Below are 14,937 nucleotides of genomic sequence, written 5' to 3' on the forward strand. Positions count from 1 at the left end.
GAAAGAGGAAAAAATAAATGAACTGAACACATGGATAAAAGTTCCATTCATTTTACCCAAAAATATGATAGCATTTATGTCTACAATAAATTAGGTTTACTAGAATTCATTTTAATATTTATGCAAATGCATCAAGTATTTGGGCATGTAACAGGTTGTTTGTAGCGGCCACTGTTGATTTATAAGCTACTTTCGGCTCTGACCCTCACTTAACAGTTGCAGAGTGGAAAGTTTTGCCAAGCTACAAGCAGAGGGATGATGATGCCGTGCCAGCAGCCATAGGAAGTCCTGGGAGAGATGGGAATAGAGTGATCATGCTTGAAGACTTCTTTACTTCATTTTCTCAGATAGTCTTATTCTATAGTATTGTCTTGATTGTTTAATATGTTTATATATCTTTTGAGAATTTCATGTCTGCAATGTGTTTGGTCTTATCCATCCCCCTCCTTCCTCCTCCACTTCTCCTCAGTCCATCTCTTTTCTTCAAGACAGAATTTCACTGTGTAGCCCTGGCTGTCTTGGAACTCCCTCTGTAGACCAGGCTGGCCTGGAACTCACAGAAATCTGCCTGCCTCTGCCTCCTGAATTCTGGGAGTAAAGGTGTGCGCACCACTGCCTGGCTTCTCTCCAGTGCATCTTAACTTGATATCCTCGTCTTGGTTTTTTATTTGTTTTTTGGGTTTTTGGAATTCATTATGTAGACCAGGCTGTCCTGGAACTCAGAGTTTCACCTGCCTCTGCCTCCTCAGTGCTGGGGTCAAAAATATGTGCTACCATGCCTGGCTGTTGCTTGCATTTTATGGATAAAGAAACTGAAGGTTAAAGAAGGCTGCCCAGAGTTCCAGGGCAGGTATAAAGATAAACAAAAGAAGTAGGGAAGGATATTTCAAAAAGAATTTTTAAGTTGCTGAAACAGAGAAAACAATTTGTTAATGGGGGAATATTTCACTTGGCCAGTGACAGTTGTGACTTGTTTGGGAAAATGATCAATAGCCATGTGTGTGAAATCTCAGGGTAAAAGAGAAATTGGATTGATGAAATCTGTTTTAGGAGTAAGCTCTGTCTACAGTATCGTATGTAGGCCCAAGTGAGGACCAGGAGCAGCAGAACCATGTGGGCAGCTGCTTGGACAGTGCAGGTGAAGATAGCTAGAGTCAGGGTGGGAATCGAAGATAAGGGATGAGTATCAAGACTGCAAAGGTCTCATGAGTGAACTCAGGTGCCCTGGCTGTTTGAAGTGAGTTATTAAGTAGATGGGAGAACATTAGCCAATAATTCTGTGATGATTCATTTGAATGTTGTTGATGACAATTTTAATGTATGTGTTTGTAGGATGTCCAGCTAGAGATCTCTAGTATACACCTGAAAATACAGGACCATGTATGTTTTCTGAAAGATTTATGGGTATTTTTAGTTTCTGTATTTGGTAAAAAGCAAGTCTTTTTTTTTTTTTTTTTTGAAAGAAAGGCGATTTTATTAAAAAGAAAAACAACAAAAGGGAGATGGGACCAGAGCACAGGTTAGTCCATCCACAGAGCACAGGTTAGTCCATCTGGGCCTTCAGCGTCCTGGTGCTGATCTTGTCTTTCTCAATGACGTGGACGATGACGTCCATGCCCGACATGGCATCCCAGTCCACCGCGTTCAGCATGGCCTGAGAAATAGTTTCAAACAGGTGTTCTGGATCCATGTTGGGCTCCCAGAGAGACTCACACATCCCATACATTTGTTCAGAGCAGGTACCACTGACTACAAAGTCATCAGTCACCATGGGACAGCCAGTGAGGTCCAGAGAGCAAATGAAGAGCTTGAAGGTCTTCGGGTCCAGGCCAGCAATGAAGCAATGACAGGCTCTGTGTAGTAGGGACCGAACCGCTTCTCATACAGGAGGTTGGCCACCATGCTCATGAGGAGGGTGTAAGGCTTGATCTGCCGACATTCTTTCACCTCATACAGGTTCAGTCGGAACTTGAGACGTTGGGCAACTGTCTGGATGTCAGTGGCCCGGCCGGACAGGCCTATGTAGAGCCTGTCACCCATGGGAAAGATCTTCTGGAAGTCCATGGTCACCATCTGGGTCTGGATCCCGAAATGCCTGTCTGCAGCCATGGCCACACAGTTCTTTCCCTTCATGGCCATGACGGCCCCTTCATTATAGGACATAATAGTCATGATTGCGCTGGAGTGGAAGCCCGATCCCCCCGAAGCAAGTCTTAATATCTTTTGTTTTCCTCTGTATTTTGTAGTCAGTTAAATGAAAAGCCCTTACCAGAAGGCTGGGAAATGAGATTCACAGTGGATGGAATTCCATATTTTGTGGACCACAATAGAAGAGCAACTACTTATATAGATCCACGAACGGGAAAATCAGCCTTGTAAGTTTTCTAAACATTATAAATCAAAAGCACAGCTAATTTCTTGGATTTCCACAGAAGATTTCAGTTAATAAAGACAAAGTTGTACTTGAGGTGGGCCCATAGGCACTGTACACTGAATCTTGGTGGTTTTTTTTTTTTTTTTTTTTTTTGCTTGGGGATAGGGAAGAGATTCTCACCTTGTAACCCTGATTGACCTAGAACTCACTCTGTAAACTAGAGTAGCCTTGAACTCACAGAGATCTGCCTACCTTTGCTTCCAATGCCTCTAATATTCTGGGATTGAAGAAATGCACCACCACAATGTAGCATTTGCTTATTTTTTAAATTGAGTTGTTTCTTCTTTTTGAACTATACATGCTCTGTAGCCTGGCGGTATGGCACTCACTCTCTAGGCCATCCTGGTCCTGAGCTTGCAGAGATCACCTGGCTCTGCTTCTGCTGTTTTCAAAGCATTGTCCCAGCATGATCAGCCTAGGAGTCCCTTATACACTGGCATGGCTCACTCAACAGGTTAGGAGAAATGCCTCCTTGTGTGAGCACTGCAGAATATACTTTCACAAGCTAGACTGTATTTTATATACACTCAGCCCAGATGTAGCTTAAGATCATGATGAACAAACACAAGATTAAGTTAAGCATCAGAAAGATGATGAAATCGAGATACACGGACATTTGTAAACCATCTAACATATGTGCCAAGCTCCAAGTTCTGGTTTGCTAGAACAGTAAGTGTTCTTAACCACTGAGCCATCTCTGCAGCCTTCTTTGCTGTTATGTTGATACATGATTTCATATGTTGACCTATCTTATATTCTAACTGTAAATCCCACATGGTATGGAGGATTCAGACATCAATTCTTTAATTCTGCTTAAATACTTTTGCTAATATTTTGTTGAGTTTTATACTTCTGCAAATTAAAAGCGTATGTTTACAGCAGAAACTGAGAAATCAGTCCAATTAGGCACTAATAAAGTTATAGAGATAACTTAGATGTAGAAGTTAATTATAAGTAGATAATGTTATTATTTATTTTAGTTATTATGTTTGGGTACATATAACAAAAAGCCCTACAACAATAATAGCTTATATTCATTATTAGCATATTTCTCTACATTATTTTATAGTAATCTGGGCCAGATAAAAATGCATGCCTATATGACTGTATAACCTGTAAGTCAAGCTCCAGGAGACCGAGTGCCCTCATCTGGCCTCCTCTGGCACACACTCCATCCCCTAGATAACATTAAAACTAACAGTGTGGGGCTGGAGAGATGGCTCAGTAGTTAAAAGCATTGACTGCTCTTCTGAAGGGCCTGAGTTCAAATCCCAGCAACAATATGATGGCTCACAACCACCTGTAATGAGATGACACCCTCTTCTGGAGTGTCTGAAGACAGCTACAAGTGTACTTAGTTAGATATAATAATAGCTCTCTTAAAAAAAAAAAAAAAAAAAAAAAAACCCTAACAGTGTAACTCACCATTGAAACAGACTAGAGGGGAAAAAAAAATCATATAATCTGGGATGGGCACCTTAGGAGTTAAAGAGTATCGCTGCTCTTGGAAAGGATTCCAATTCAGTTTCTGGTATCTCTTTGGCAGCTAACAGCCATCTATAAATTCAGTTCCCGGTGTCCTCTTCCAGCCCTCTTATGGTGCACAGACATACATACAGTCCAGGCCAAGACTCATGTACATACAAGTAAATGAATCTTTTAAAATAAGTCATATCATTCAGTAAAAGCTTTTGATGAAATGTAAGCAATTTTATGATCCACTTTCACCTGCCTTGGAAATGTACTTATCTACAAGAATACAAACAAAAGCCTCAGCCAACATCTGCTTAATGATGAAATCTTTATCCCAGAAGATCAAAGATGGTTATGATCATGGCTGCCATTCAGTATTATGTTGGCAACCAAGTGTAAAGAGAAAAGGAAGCAGAAGAGAGGCTGGAGAGATGGCTCAGCCGTTAAAGCCTAGGCCCACAACCAAAAATATAAGAGAGGCTGAAGAGGAGAAAGTAATGCTGTCTGTCTTTTACTCAGATGAGAATCATGTATAGTAAAAATTGTGAAGAATATAGAGAAAACTACTAGAACTTGTCAAGTTTCCAGGATTGCAGGGTTCAAAATCAGACAGACGTACTTCTGTATTGAAACATAGTCAACATGGAGGCTTCCATTGACTGATCTGGGATTCTTCTGTTTTACAACTGCCTGCATGGTTTCCATCCTCATTGTGCTAGTCATTTGGAGAAAGGCCACACTGAAATGGTGAACAGAAAAACTGGTATCTTTGCTTTTTAAAAAAATTGACTTCTTGGAAGCCCCTACAGCACTTGTAGTTAGAGCTCATTAGATAGACCTATAGTCACACTAGGAAATGTCTGTCCTAGGTAACATTCCATGGTTGATCATGAGCCTGTTTAAGGACAAAGGATACAGTCGTTGTTGTGAAGGGTGACATTCCTTTGTAGGAACTCTTTTATCCAGCTCTGTTAGATTTACCTGCACAGAAAAAAAAAAAAAAAAAAAAAAGCACCCCCAGCAATGGCTTCAACAAGATCTTAATTGGAAATAGCCCTTAGGAAACATTCAAAAAAGAATATTACACATATGCTCTACTGGGTGCTTTTGTGGTTGTCCAGTGCTGGGTGGTGGAGACGGGGCCTATTTGCTTTCCTTTAGCATTTCTTTTACAAGCAGTTGCACATGTCATGTCTATCTTTGTTCTTCAGAGACAATGGGCCCCAGATAGCCTATGTGCGGGACTTCAAGGCAAAAGTTCAGTATTTCCGGTTCTGGTGCCAGGTTAGTATTGGCTCTGAGTCTCTGTGTCTCTGTTACATTGCTGATGTTACACAGCAGTCTGAAAATATGGATTAACAAGAAAAGTGTGAAGCATTGGAGTCATCCTACTCTAGGACAATGAAATATATTTATTCATTAGATAACGATGTCTTCGGTTGTCCAGAGATTAAGCTAGAAATCATTTGAATAAGGAAATATTGTCACTTTTTTCTTCAGTACCTATTATTTTCATGTTGTATAAATCTTGAAACAAAATGTTTGTGTGTGTGTGGGGGGTGATTATGTTTTGCTTTGTTTTTTGTTTTTCCAACAGGGTTTCTCTGTGTGGCCCTGTCTGTCCTGGAACTCACTATGTAGTCCAGGCTGGCCTCCAACCCAGAGATCCACCTGTCTTTAACAAATGAGTGCTGGGATTAAAGGAGTGTGCCACCACTGCCTTGCTGTGTTTGTGTGTTTTATTTTTTGATTTTTGAGACAGAACAGTCTAAACAGCCCGCACCAGTCTGAACTCAAAATCCTCCTGCCTTAGCTTCCTGAGTGCTGTGAGTATAAGTGTGTGCCTCATGCGTAACTCCACGTCTAGTCTTTGATGAGTGTGAAAAAAAAAAAAATATATATATATATAATTCCTTCCATGATGTCTAAATAAATGACTAATGTTATAATGTTGTCTGTATGGACTCGAAATGAATGCATTAAAGTATTATGTTAAGGATTTAAATTCAAATTCTTAAAATTAACTGGGAAACATAATTCTGAATTAAAATTTGAAAATCAAAGACTTACTTGAGTCATTACATAAGCACTTTACATATGAGATCTAATCTTCTTCCTCATATCTCAAAGAAGCATTGTGAATGCTGACAAAGGTGTTAGCAATCATGGGTTTCAATTCATATTCAAATTCTGATTTTATTAGCAAAAATGCAAAACTTTCTTTTTAGTTTTGTTGCTCCGCCATTTAATAGTGAGAGTTGACTTAAATCATTCTTACATTTCAGCAACTGGCCATGCCACAGCATATAAAGATCACAGTGACAAGAAAAACATTGTTTGAGGATTCCTTTCAGCAGGTAATATACACTTTACTCAGTAATGTTTACTTTCTGGTACTCGTGGCATCATCACAATAGTTTATAACAATGGCTCTCAATCTTTGGGGGTTGTCAAATGACCCTGTCACAGGGGTCACCTAAAGTGACCAAAAAACACAGATATTCAGATTATGATTCATAACAGTAGCAAAATTATGATTATGAAGTAGCAACAAAAACAATTTTATGGTTGGGGGTCACCAAAGGAAGGTTGAGAACCACTGGTTTAGAGTGAGAGAGAGTGTGTGAGTGTGTGTCTGTGTGTGTGGGGGGGAGGGGGATATGTTTGCCTGTGCATGCAAATGTGGAGGCCAGAGGTATACTAAAGGTGCCTTGCTCTGTCACTCTCTACCTTGCATCTTGAGGCAGGGTTCCTCATTGAAACTGGAACTGACAGCTGGGCTAGGCTAGCAGGCCAAGAAACCCTTAGGACCTGTCTGCCTTCACCTCTCTTGTGCTGGGTTTACACTGTCACACCAGGCTCCTAGGGTTGCTGGGGATCTGACCTTAGGTCCTCATGCTTGCACTAGAAGCACTTTACCCCTTGAGCCAACTCCCCAGCCCCTATGCTTGAATTTTTCAGTTTACTTTTGTTGCCAACTGTCTTAGTGCTCTGCAGTTAGGAATGTGTGAGTGTTCCTATGCAGTGTTTTCTGCTTTTTCAGTGTAAGAGTGGTTAGTGGGTTTCAAGTTCTGTGTGTAATCTGAAATAGATACATAAGTAGAAAATCTGTCACTAAACAAAGCTCTAAAAATAGTCATATGAACTATGTGGTGTGTAGGGAAGGGGGTGGTTTTTATACTGTCCTGTTACTTTCCTATGGTAAGCATGTGCTTCTCTTAGAATCAGTGATTTTAAATAGGAAAGAAATTAGCCCATTGGTAACAACAATGGCTAATGTTGCTAAAAGATGGTATATAAATTTTCAGTAGTCAATAAAGTTTTCATTTCCCATCAGTGAGTTAGTTCACTAATTGACTTTTATATTCTAGCTATCACTTCCAAGCCAACTACAATTAAGCATTAGATGTGCTAGAATAGTAAAACATCCTGTGGTTGGAAGTTTGCTTAAAGCATTTTGCTGGTCTTTGTTTTATTTTTCAATGTAGAAATAATGATGTGCAAGCTCCTGCAATGTATTGCTATAGGTTTCAGGAGCACCAAACTGAATGCAGAAGAGAAAGAGACCAGAATCACTGGTCCTAGCAGGCTGGTTCTAATGTAACCTCAGTCATTAACATAAAGGACCAGGGAGGAGGACTTGGAGATTGACTGATCATTTATACCCATGGCTTGATGTCAGGTTCCTTGGCCCATTCTCAGCCCAGCCTGTACACATTATTATTATTATTATTATTATTATTATCATCATCATCATCATCATCCTCATCATCCTCTTCCTCCTCTTCTTCCTTCTTGATTTATTTTATGTACGTGAGTACACTGTATCTGTCTTCAGACACACCAGAAGAGGGCATCAGATCCCGTTACAGATGGTTGTGAGCCACCACGTGGTTGCTGGGAATTAAACTTAGGACCTTTTGGGAGAGCAGTCAGTGCTCTTAACTGCTGAGCCATCGTCCCAGCACACCCTTACACATTTCTCATTGTCTCTCATGATTACTCTCTTGTCACTGAGTTGTCGGTGTCTTTTGAAGCTTTTGTTTTGTTTTGTTTTTGACTATATATAACTCGCAGGTAGCTATAGTGACAAGATGCAAACCATGATTAAACAAGCCCTTTATCTTTTTGCTCTTACAACTGAAAAACTTTTGCAGACACGTTTATGTTCTAAAACATTTACAACTCTCATCTTAGTTTTGGCATCCACCAAATAGATGGGCAGTTATAATAGAGGAGAAAATATGATTGCTTAAAGGTAATTAGTCTAATATCAAAATAAGATGTAATTTAAAGTTTAACAACATATTTTCTTCATAGGTGCTGGATAAAACTGCTTTAAATGGTGTTTTTAATTAGCATAGTACAGCTATTTATGGTGTAAAGTTCAGAAGAAAAAAGTCCCTTTACATTATCACTTGTTAAAGAGAATTGTTCAAACTAATGGTAGCCTAGTGACGCCTCTCAGGTGTGTAGCTGAGTGCTCAGCTTATGGTACTTATAGGGTATTTATCATAACCATGCACAGCAGTCAAAGCCATTGGGCTTTTTGTTACACCTGGATGCTGGCTGTTTGAGTAGCCTGTGAACTCCTGAAAGTGGTGAATCTGTTTCTGTTTCCTAGGGAACTGAGAGAACTTAATCCTCTTTGGGTACTTAAGTGTTAACAGTTTATTCTTATCACTTGATAAAGTACAGGTATTATATCAAACTATCCCTCTCCAGGCCCCTGTAGTGTTTTCCTAAGGGGACATAAATAGTTTTACTGTGGGTGAAACAAATTGACTTATGTACTATAGCTCTGTAATGCTACTGTCCTTCATATCTGAACACAACACTGTTACCACCCAGTGTGGGAAGCAAAGTAGTAGTTTTCTATATAATGTATAGATTCCCACTGTGTATGTTTCCATAGATAAGTGAGTTCTCTCTGTAGCCACTGTTAGTCAGTTAGCTTTTTATGTATATTTTTTGACCGAAACAAAAACCAAACCTAATCAGCACTACTGCTCTTGCCTACCTGACTGGTAATCTCTGATCTGCCTAGAGTTTTCTACCCTACACAATTGCTAGAACGATTTCATAAGTTTCATATAGAGGGGTATAAAGTATATAAAAATATAGATGCTTAGAGTAAATGTATGAAACTTTGCTATCATATTTCTTTATATGCAACGTGAGCTAACTGGGAGCACTGTTTCACATGGACCTAAGTCACCTACAGTGGAGCAAGTGGGAGGTGGTGGTGATGTCTCCACGGCTGCAGTCACAGCTCTCTCTGCTTTGTTGTTTTGTAGATCATGAGCTTCAGCCCGCAAGACCTGAGAAGACGTTTGTGGGTGATTTTCCCAGGAGAAGAAGGTTTAGATTATGGAGGTGTAGCAAGGTAGTGATATATGAATACTCAGAACTTAGTTCCTTTCCTCCAAAGGTATCATTACACTTTGTTCGCAGTATTTTCTCAATATTATGTTTCAGGAAAGTGAAATTAGGAAATTATTATAGTTTTATAATGCTGGAACTACAAAATTCCAGCAAACATTAACTTGGCACCTATTTCCTAAAACCTGTTAAGTCCATTACACCTGCATTACTCACTTGGTCCTCAGAATAACCACGTGGTAGAGAATCTTACAGATGACGAAGTTCAGAGAGTCACTCAGTGCAAATGCAACGTTTTCATTTTCTCACCAGTAACTAGTGTCAGCCAGCCAGCTCCTGTCTGCTCCATGGATTACCTAAAGCCCTGTAGTGACCAAGTCATTTCTTCCTAGCTAGTGTCCTGCTAGTTAGCGGTACCCAGGATTAACTTAGCGTTGAGAATAGAGTGCTATGAAAAAGAGAGTTGAAGATCTCTGTTCTGCTTCATTCATTTTGGACTATTTGTTCAAACTAGACATCCTTGAGCAAGATATAGCTTTGCTTATTGCGTGACAGGATTACATCAGTTTAAAATTTTAAACTAGGGCCACAGATGGCTCAGTGGGTAAAAGTGGTTTCCATACAATCCTGACAACTTTAGTGTAGTTCCCAAAACCTACAGAAGGAAAGAAACCAATTTCCAAAGTGAAATGTGCACGTAACCTCCATATGCACACTGTGGCCTTTGTGTGCCATGACCTGCACATACCTATGTGCACCTGTACCTGTACACACTCACATTTAGCCTTGCTACAATGATAATAAATAAAAATACAAGGAAAACCAAGTATTTTAAAAATGAATAGGTAATAAAAGTTAAAGCTGGGTATGGTGGCACATGACCTATCCCAACCAACACTGGGGAGGTAGAGGTAGGAGGGTCAGTTCAAGGCTTCGGCTACCGAGGGCATCTGAGGCCAGCCTGGACTATATCAGATCCTTTCTTCAATAAAATAGTAAATTGCCAAGTAGTAACAGTGTGGAAGGGCAAGAATTTTGAAGGAAAGACTGAATTTGAATATTTTATTCTTTTGAGCAAATATCTATCTGTAGAATTATTAGGAAGAGTAGAAATACTTAGTTTGGGTTTTGTGTTTTAAACTTCTTTAGATTTATCTACATTATTTTACGTGAATGATTATTTTGCCTGCATGTATGTGTATGCCTTATGCCCTTGAAGGCCACAAGAGGGTGCTGGTTCTCTGTGAGCCACCATGGGGGTGCAGAGAGCAAACTCAGGTCCTTCCAACAAGTGCTATTGACCGTGAGCTATCTTTCCAGCCTCTGAGGGTTGGTTTGGCTTTTTTAATATTTATTTTTGTTTATATATATATATGTTTTGCCTGTGTGTATGTATATGCACCACATGTGTGCATGGTGCTGTGGAACCAAAAGATCTTGGATCTTCTGGGACTGGAGTTATAAATAGTTGTGAGCCACCATGTGGGTGCTAGGAAACTGAGCCCAGGTCCTCTGAGCAGCCTGTGCTGTTAGCCACTGACCCATTTCTCTAGCTTCTAAAATACTGTCTGTCTGTCTGTCAAGACAGTGTCTCTCTGCATAGCCCTGGGTATCCTGGAACAAATTATATAGACCTGGCTACCCTTGAACTCACAGAGATCTTCTAGCTTCTGCCTAAGTACTGGGAATAAAGGTATATACCACCACGCCTGGCTGAAATACTGTTTATTAATGAGTTAGTTCAGAAACGGAGTATTTGTGTGCTTACTAACTGCTGAGTACATCTCACCAGTTACTAGGTTTTTGTTTTTGTTCTTAAATCTTATGTAAGGTTTTACTTGTAAGGGAGAGGTGGTGGTACACACCTATAATCCCAGCACTCAGGAGGCAGAGGCAGGCAAAGCTCTGAGTTCAAGGCCAGCCTGGTATAAAATGAGTTCCTGCACAGCCAGGGCTGCACAGAGAAACCCTGTCTGGAAAACAACAACAACAACAACAAAGGGTTTGTTGTTTGTAATTATGTGTGTGTTGGGGTGGAGGGTGGTTATGCAGTGCTAAGAGTTTAGAAGATGGCATCAGATCTCTTGGATAAGAATTAAAGGCAATTGTAAGCTGCGAGCACAAACACATGCACATGCAGGAAGACAGACAGACCACAGATAAAATAAGCTTCCAGGGCATTTTTCTAATAATCGAGTGGCTGGAGTAAGTGCTTCCTCTGTGACAATGAGATGTCTGGCATAGTGGCTGTCCTTAAGTACACTATGGATCTTAATTGAAGGTAGAATAGTAGTTGCCATTCAACCCCTCTAATTACCTGGCCCAGTAGTGAATTTTAAACTTGCCTGTGTATAAAATTCTATCCACTCAAACCATTTTCACATTTTAATATTTCTAAAATTAGGGTGCATATTATGATTATGAATAGAAGAATTTTAGTGGGCAATCAAATAAGGGTCTTTAAAACTAATGATATATTAGACTATTTGAAATTTAAGAATATATAAATATCCTACGTAACACAATGTGAGTTTGAACAGAACCAAGAAAACTCAACAAGCAATTAGAAAACCATCTTAGTTGATGTGAGCAGGTTCCTGACAGCTCTGTAACACTGCTCTGTGATTTGTTGACATGGTTACCTACAAAATTTTTCATCCTAAGTTTTCTTTTGATTTCAGAGAATGGTTCTTTCTTTTGTCACATGAAGTGTTGAACCCAATGTATTGCCTGTTTGAATATGCAGGGAAGGATAACTACTGCCTGCAGATAAACCCCGCTTCTTACATCAATCCAGACCACCTGAAATACTTTCGTTTTATTGGCAGATTTATTGCCATGGTAAGTACAAGTACAAAACTGTGTTTACTAATTCAGCAGTACTAAATTTTTGTGTAAGTATTATAACAGATCGTGTGACAAATTTTTCTCCTTATTTTATTTACTTATCTGTTTGAGTGTTTTGCCAGCCTGTATATCTGTGCACCATGTGTGTGCCTGGTGTCTGTGGAGCTTGGAGGAAGATGTGACATCCTCTGGGTCTGGAGGTTTAGACAGTAGTGATCCTGTGTGGGTACTGAGAATGAACCAGGATCTTCTGCAAGAATAGCCAGTTAACTCTTAACTACTGTGCCACTGCTCCAGCTAGGGACCTTTAGGGAAAGTGAGTTCTCCATCAGGTGTTGGTGGGTAGGTAGGGGTGTGTGTGTGTGTGTGTGTGTGTGAGAGAGAGAGAGAGAGAGAGAGAGAGAGAGAGAGAGAGAGAGAGAGAGAGAGAGAGAGAGAGAGGGAGAGAGAGAGGGAGAGAGGGAGGGAGGGAGGGAGAGAGAGATTTGTTTGCCTGCTTGCTTGTTTTGTTTTTTGAGGCAGTGTCTCACTTCATACACTTTATATATAGCCTTGGCTGGCTTGGCTATCACTGTGTAGACCAGGTTTGGCTTCCAGTTCATAGAGATCTATCTACCTTGGCCTTGGAGTGCTGCCTTTAAAGTCTCGGGCCACCATGCCCAGCCTCGACATTTTTTTTTGAATGGAGATTTTATCTAATATTTTGGTGTTTAATGTCTTTTATACAGTTATCTCAAGTGGTATTGCTTCCTTCCTGTATAGGCTCTGTTTCATGGGAAATTCATAGATACCGGATTTTCTTTACCATTCTATAAACGTATCCTGAATAAACCAGTTGGACTGAAGGATTTAGAATCTATTGATCCAGAATTTTATAATTCGCTCATCTGGGTTAAGTAAGTTTCTCTATACATTTATTAAAATATAGTCTGTGCTCTATGTGCTGCTTGTAAGTTCGTCTATACCATAGGCATGCCACTATGTTGTTGTATTTAAAGGATATGTATGTCAAACCTTTTTCAGTGTTCAGTCTGATACATTTTATAGAACTGCATCCAAGGTCTTAAGTAGTAACATGATTATAATCCAACTTGTTTTAATTAGATGTTATAATTTAAGGCTTATTGCTTAAACTCAGAATTTGAATTTAATTAAAACATTTGAGTTATGATTGAATTGTACATATAACAAATAGTGCTAATTTCATTTATACAGAGAAAACAACATTGAAGAATGTGGTTTGGAAATGTACTTCTCAGTTGATAAAGAAATTCTAGGTGAAATTAAGAGTCATGATTTGAAACCCAATGGTGGCAATATTCTTGTGACAGAAGAAAACAAGGAGGAATACATCAGGTAAGAAGCAGTGTCCCTAAAAGTGTGTGTGTAAGGGAGTGTGGCTCAGCAGCTCAGCAGTGCAGAACACTTGAGCTCAGTTCCCAGCACCCACATTTGGTGGCCTACAGCCCCCTGCAATTCCAGCTGCTCTCTGGGGATCCAGCACTTCCCAGTTCTCTGGGCACTCAGGAGCATAGCGTGTACAACCTAGATACAGATAAAAGAAGTACTCAGCTTTTTTAGAAGAAAAGACAACGTTTCTTTTGACAGCATTTAGGATTTTTGTTAATAATTGTCTAATAATGGTAAAGGGTGGCATTTTAAAAATGTGTTTGTTTTATGGTAATCACTTTTATGTAAATACTTATTTCTAGTGTTAGCCTAAAATTAGATTTTAAAGGTAGGAAGTCATGGTGAATCATTTAATTTAACTGATTTATTTATTTACCTATCTTGAGATAGGTTCTGTGTAGCCCTGGCAGTCCGAGTTTGTTGTATGTATCAGTCTGGTCTTGAACCACGGAGACTGCCCTGCTTCTGCTTTTGTGTGTAGGGATGAAAGGCGGGCACCTCTCTTCTGGAATGGATATCCTCTTCTACTTAGCAGTTTTGTGACACTGTGCCATGCAACAGCTGTTGAAAAGAGAACCTGAAATGTATACATTTTTATGGGCAGTACTGTAGATGTAGTAAAAGCTTATGAGTAAAAGAGTTGTTGAGGTCTATGCTTTATTCATTCGTACCTTCCCAGTGCTCTCACCTTCCTGCTAGCCCACTGCTGCTAAGCCTAGAAATCCCTGGGCCTGTGTTGGACGTTCCTTTCAACACTAAGAGTGCACAGTTTTATCACCAATTACTGTAACCAGTTACTAATTGCTGGTGAATAATCAGCTACTTAAGATTTTAAGATATATTTGTAAAACTTGGTTCTTTTCTGTTTTCAAGGAGGTGTAATTTGCCTCAGGCATTGTGGCATAACCTGAGGTAACACTTGTTAGGCAGGGGATGGGGGTCAAGGTCATCTTTGGCTACAAAGCAGATTCAAGGCAGGTCTGAGCTATAAGCCTAAATAAAACACACAGCTCAGAGGGCCCTTGCTGAACTAGGGGCAGAGGGAGCCATAAGTGATGAACTAGATGAAAAACAAAAGTCAGGTCTTAATATGCCAATCAACCAACTTCACCAAATTGCTTTTTTTTTTTTCTCTTATTTTTCTAATTTATAGTTTTGTGGTCAGAGAATGTCTTTGAAATGTCATTTTGTTTTGAAACTTATAAGCCAGTATGTGGTTTGTCTTGTGTATATATGTGCTTCTATTGTTGGGTTAGTTATTGTCAAGAACTCAGATGCCAAAAATACACACATTTGTTTGTTTGTTGGAGAAAATTTAAAAAAAAATATTCTAAAACAAAATAAAAATTTTATGTAATTTTAACTGTTGAGAGATGTATATAAAAAGAGTT

At 39.5% G+C, this 14,937-nt stretch overlaps 1 protein-coding gene and 1 pseudogene across 5 annotated transcripts in view; one reads left to right on the plus strand and one right to left on the minus strand.

Annotated features, from left to right (window-relative positions):
• Itch (itchy, E3 ubiquitin protein ligase) overlaps positions 1-14,937 on the plus strand; it is a 93,375-nt gene that overhangs the window by 63,608 nt on the left and 14,830 nt on the right. For 4 of the 5 annotated variants that reach the window (XR_003950826.1, XR_001781068.2, NM_001243712.1 and 1 more), the window contains 7 exons: positions 2,247-2,375; positions 5,119-5,191; positions 6,193-6,264; positions 9,205-9,293; positions 11,971-12,130; positions 12,899-13,032; positions 13,352-13,492. Coding sequence is in view for 2 of the 5 variants with exons in the window: in NM_001243712.1 (NP_001230641.1) it covers positions 2,247-2,375; positions 5,119-5,191; positions 6,193-6,264; positions 9,205-9,293; positions 11,971-12,130; positions 12,899-13,032; positions 13,352-13,492 (798 nt within the window). In the remaining 3 variants the exon portion in view is untranslated. Of the gene's footprint in view, positions 1-2,246; positions 2,376-5,118; positions 5,192-6,192; positions 6,265-9,204; positions 9,339-11,970; positions 12,131-12,898; positions 13,033-13,351; positions 13,493-14,937 lie in introns of all 5 variants that reach the window. The other variant, XR_001781069.2, reaches the window with a different exon arrangement.
• Positions 1,459-2,201, minus strand: Gm14227 (predicted gene 14227; annotated as a pseudogene).

Source organism: Mus musculus, chromosome 2, assembly GCF_000001635.26.
Source record: "Mus musculus strain C57BL/6J chromosome 2, GRCm38.p6 C57BL/6J".
Classification (NCBI taxonomy): domain Eukaryota; kingdom Metazoa; phylum Chordata; class Mammalia; order Rodentia; family Muridae; genus Mus; species Mus musculus.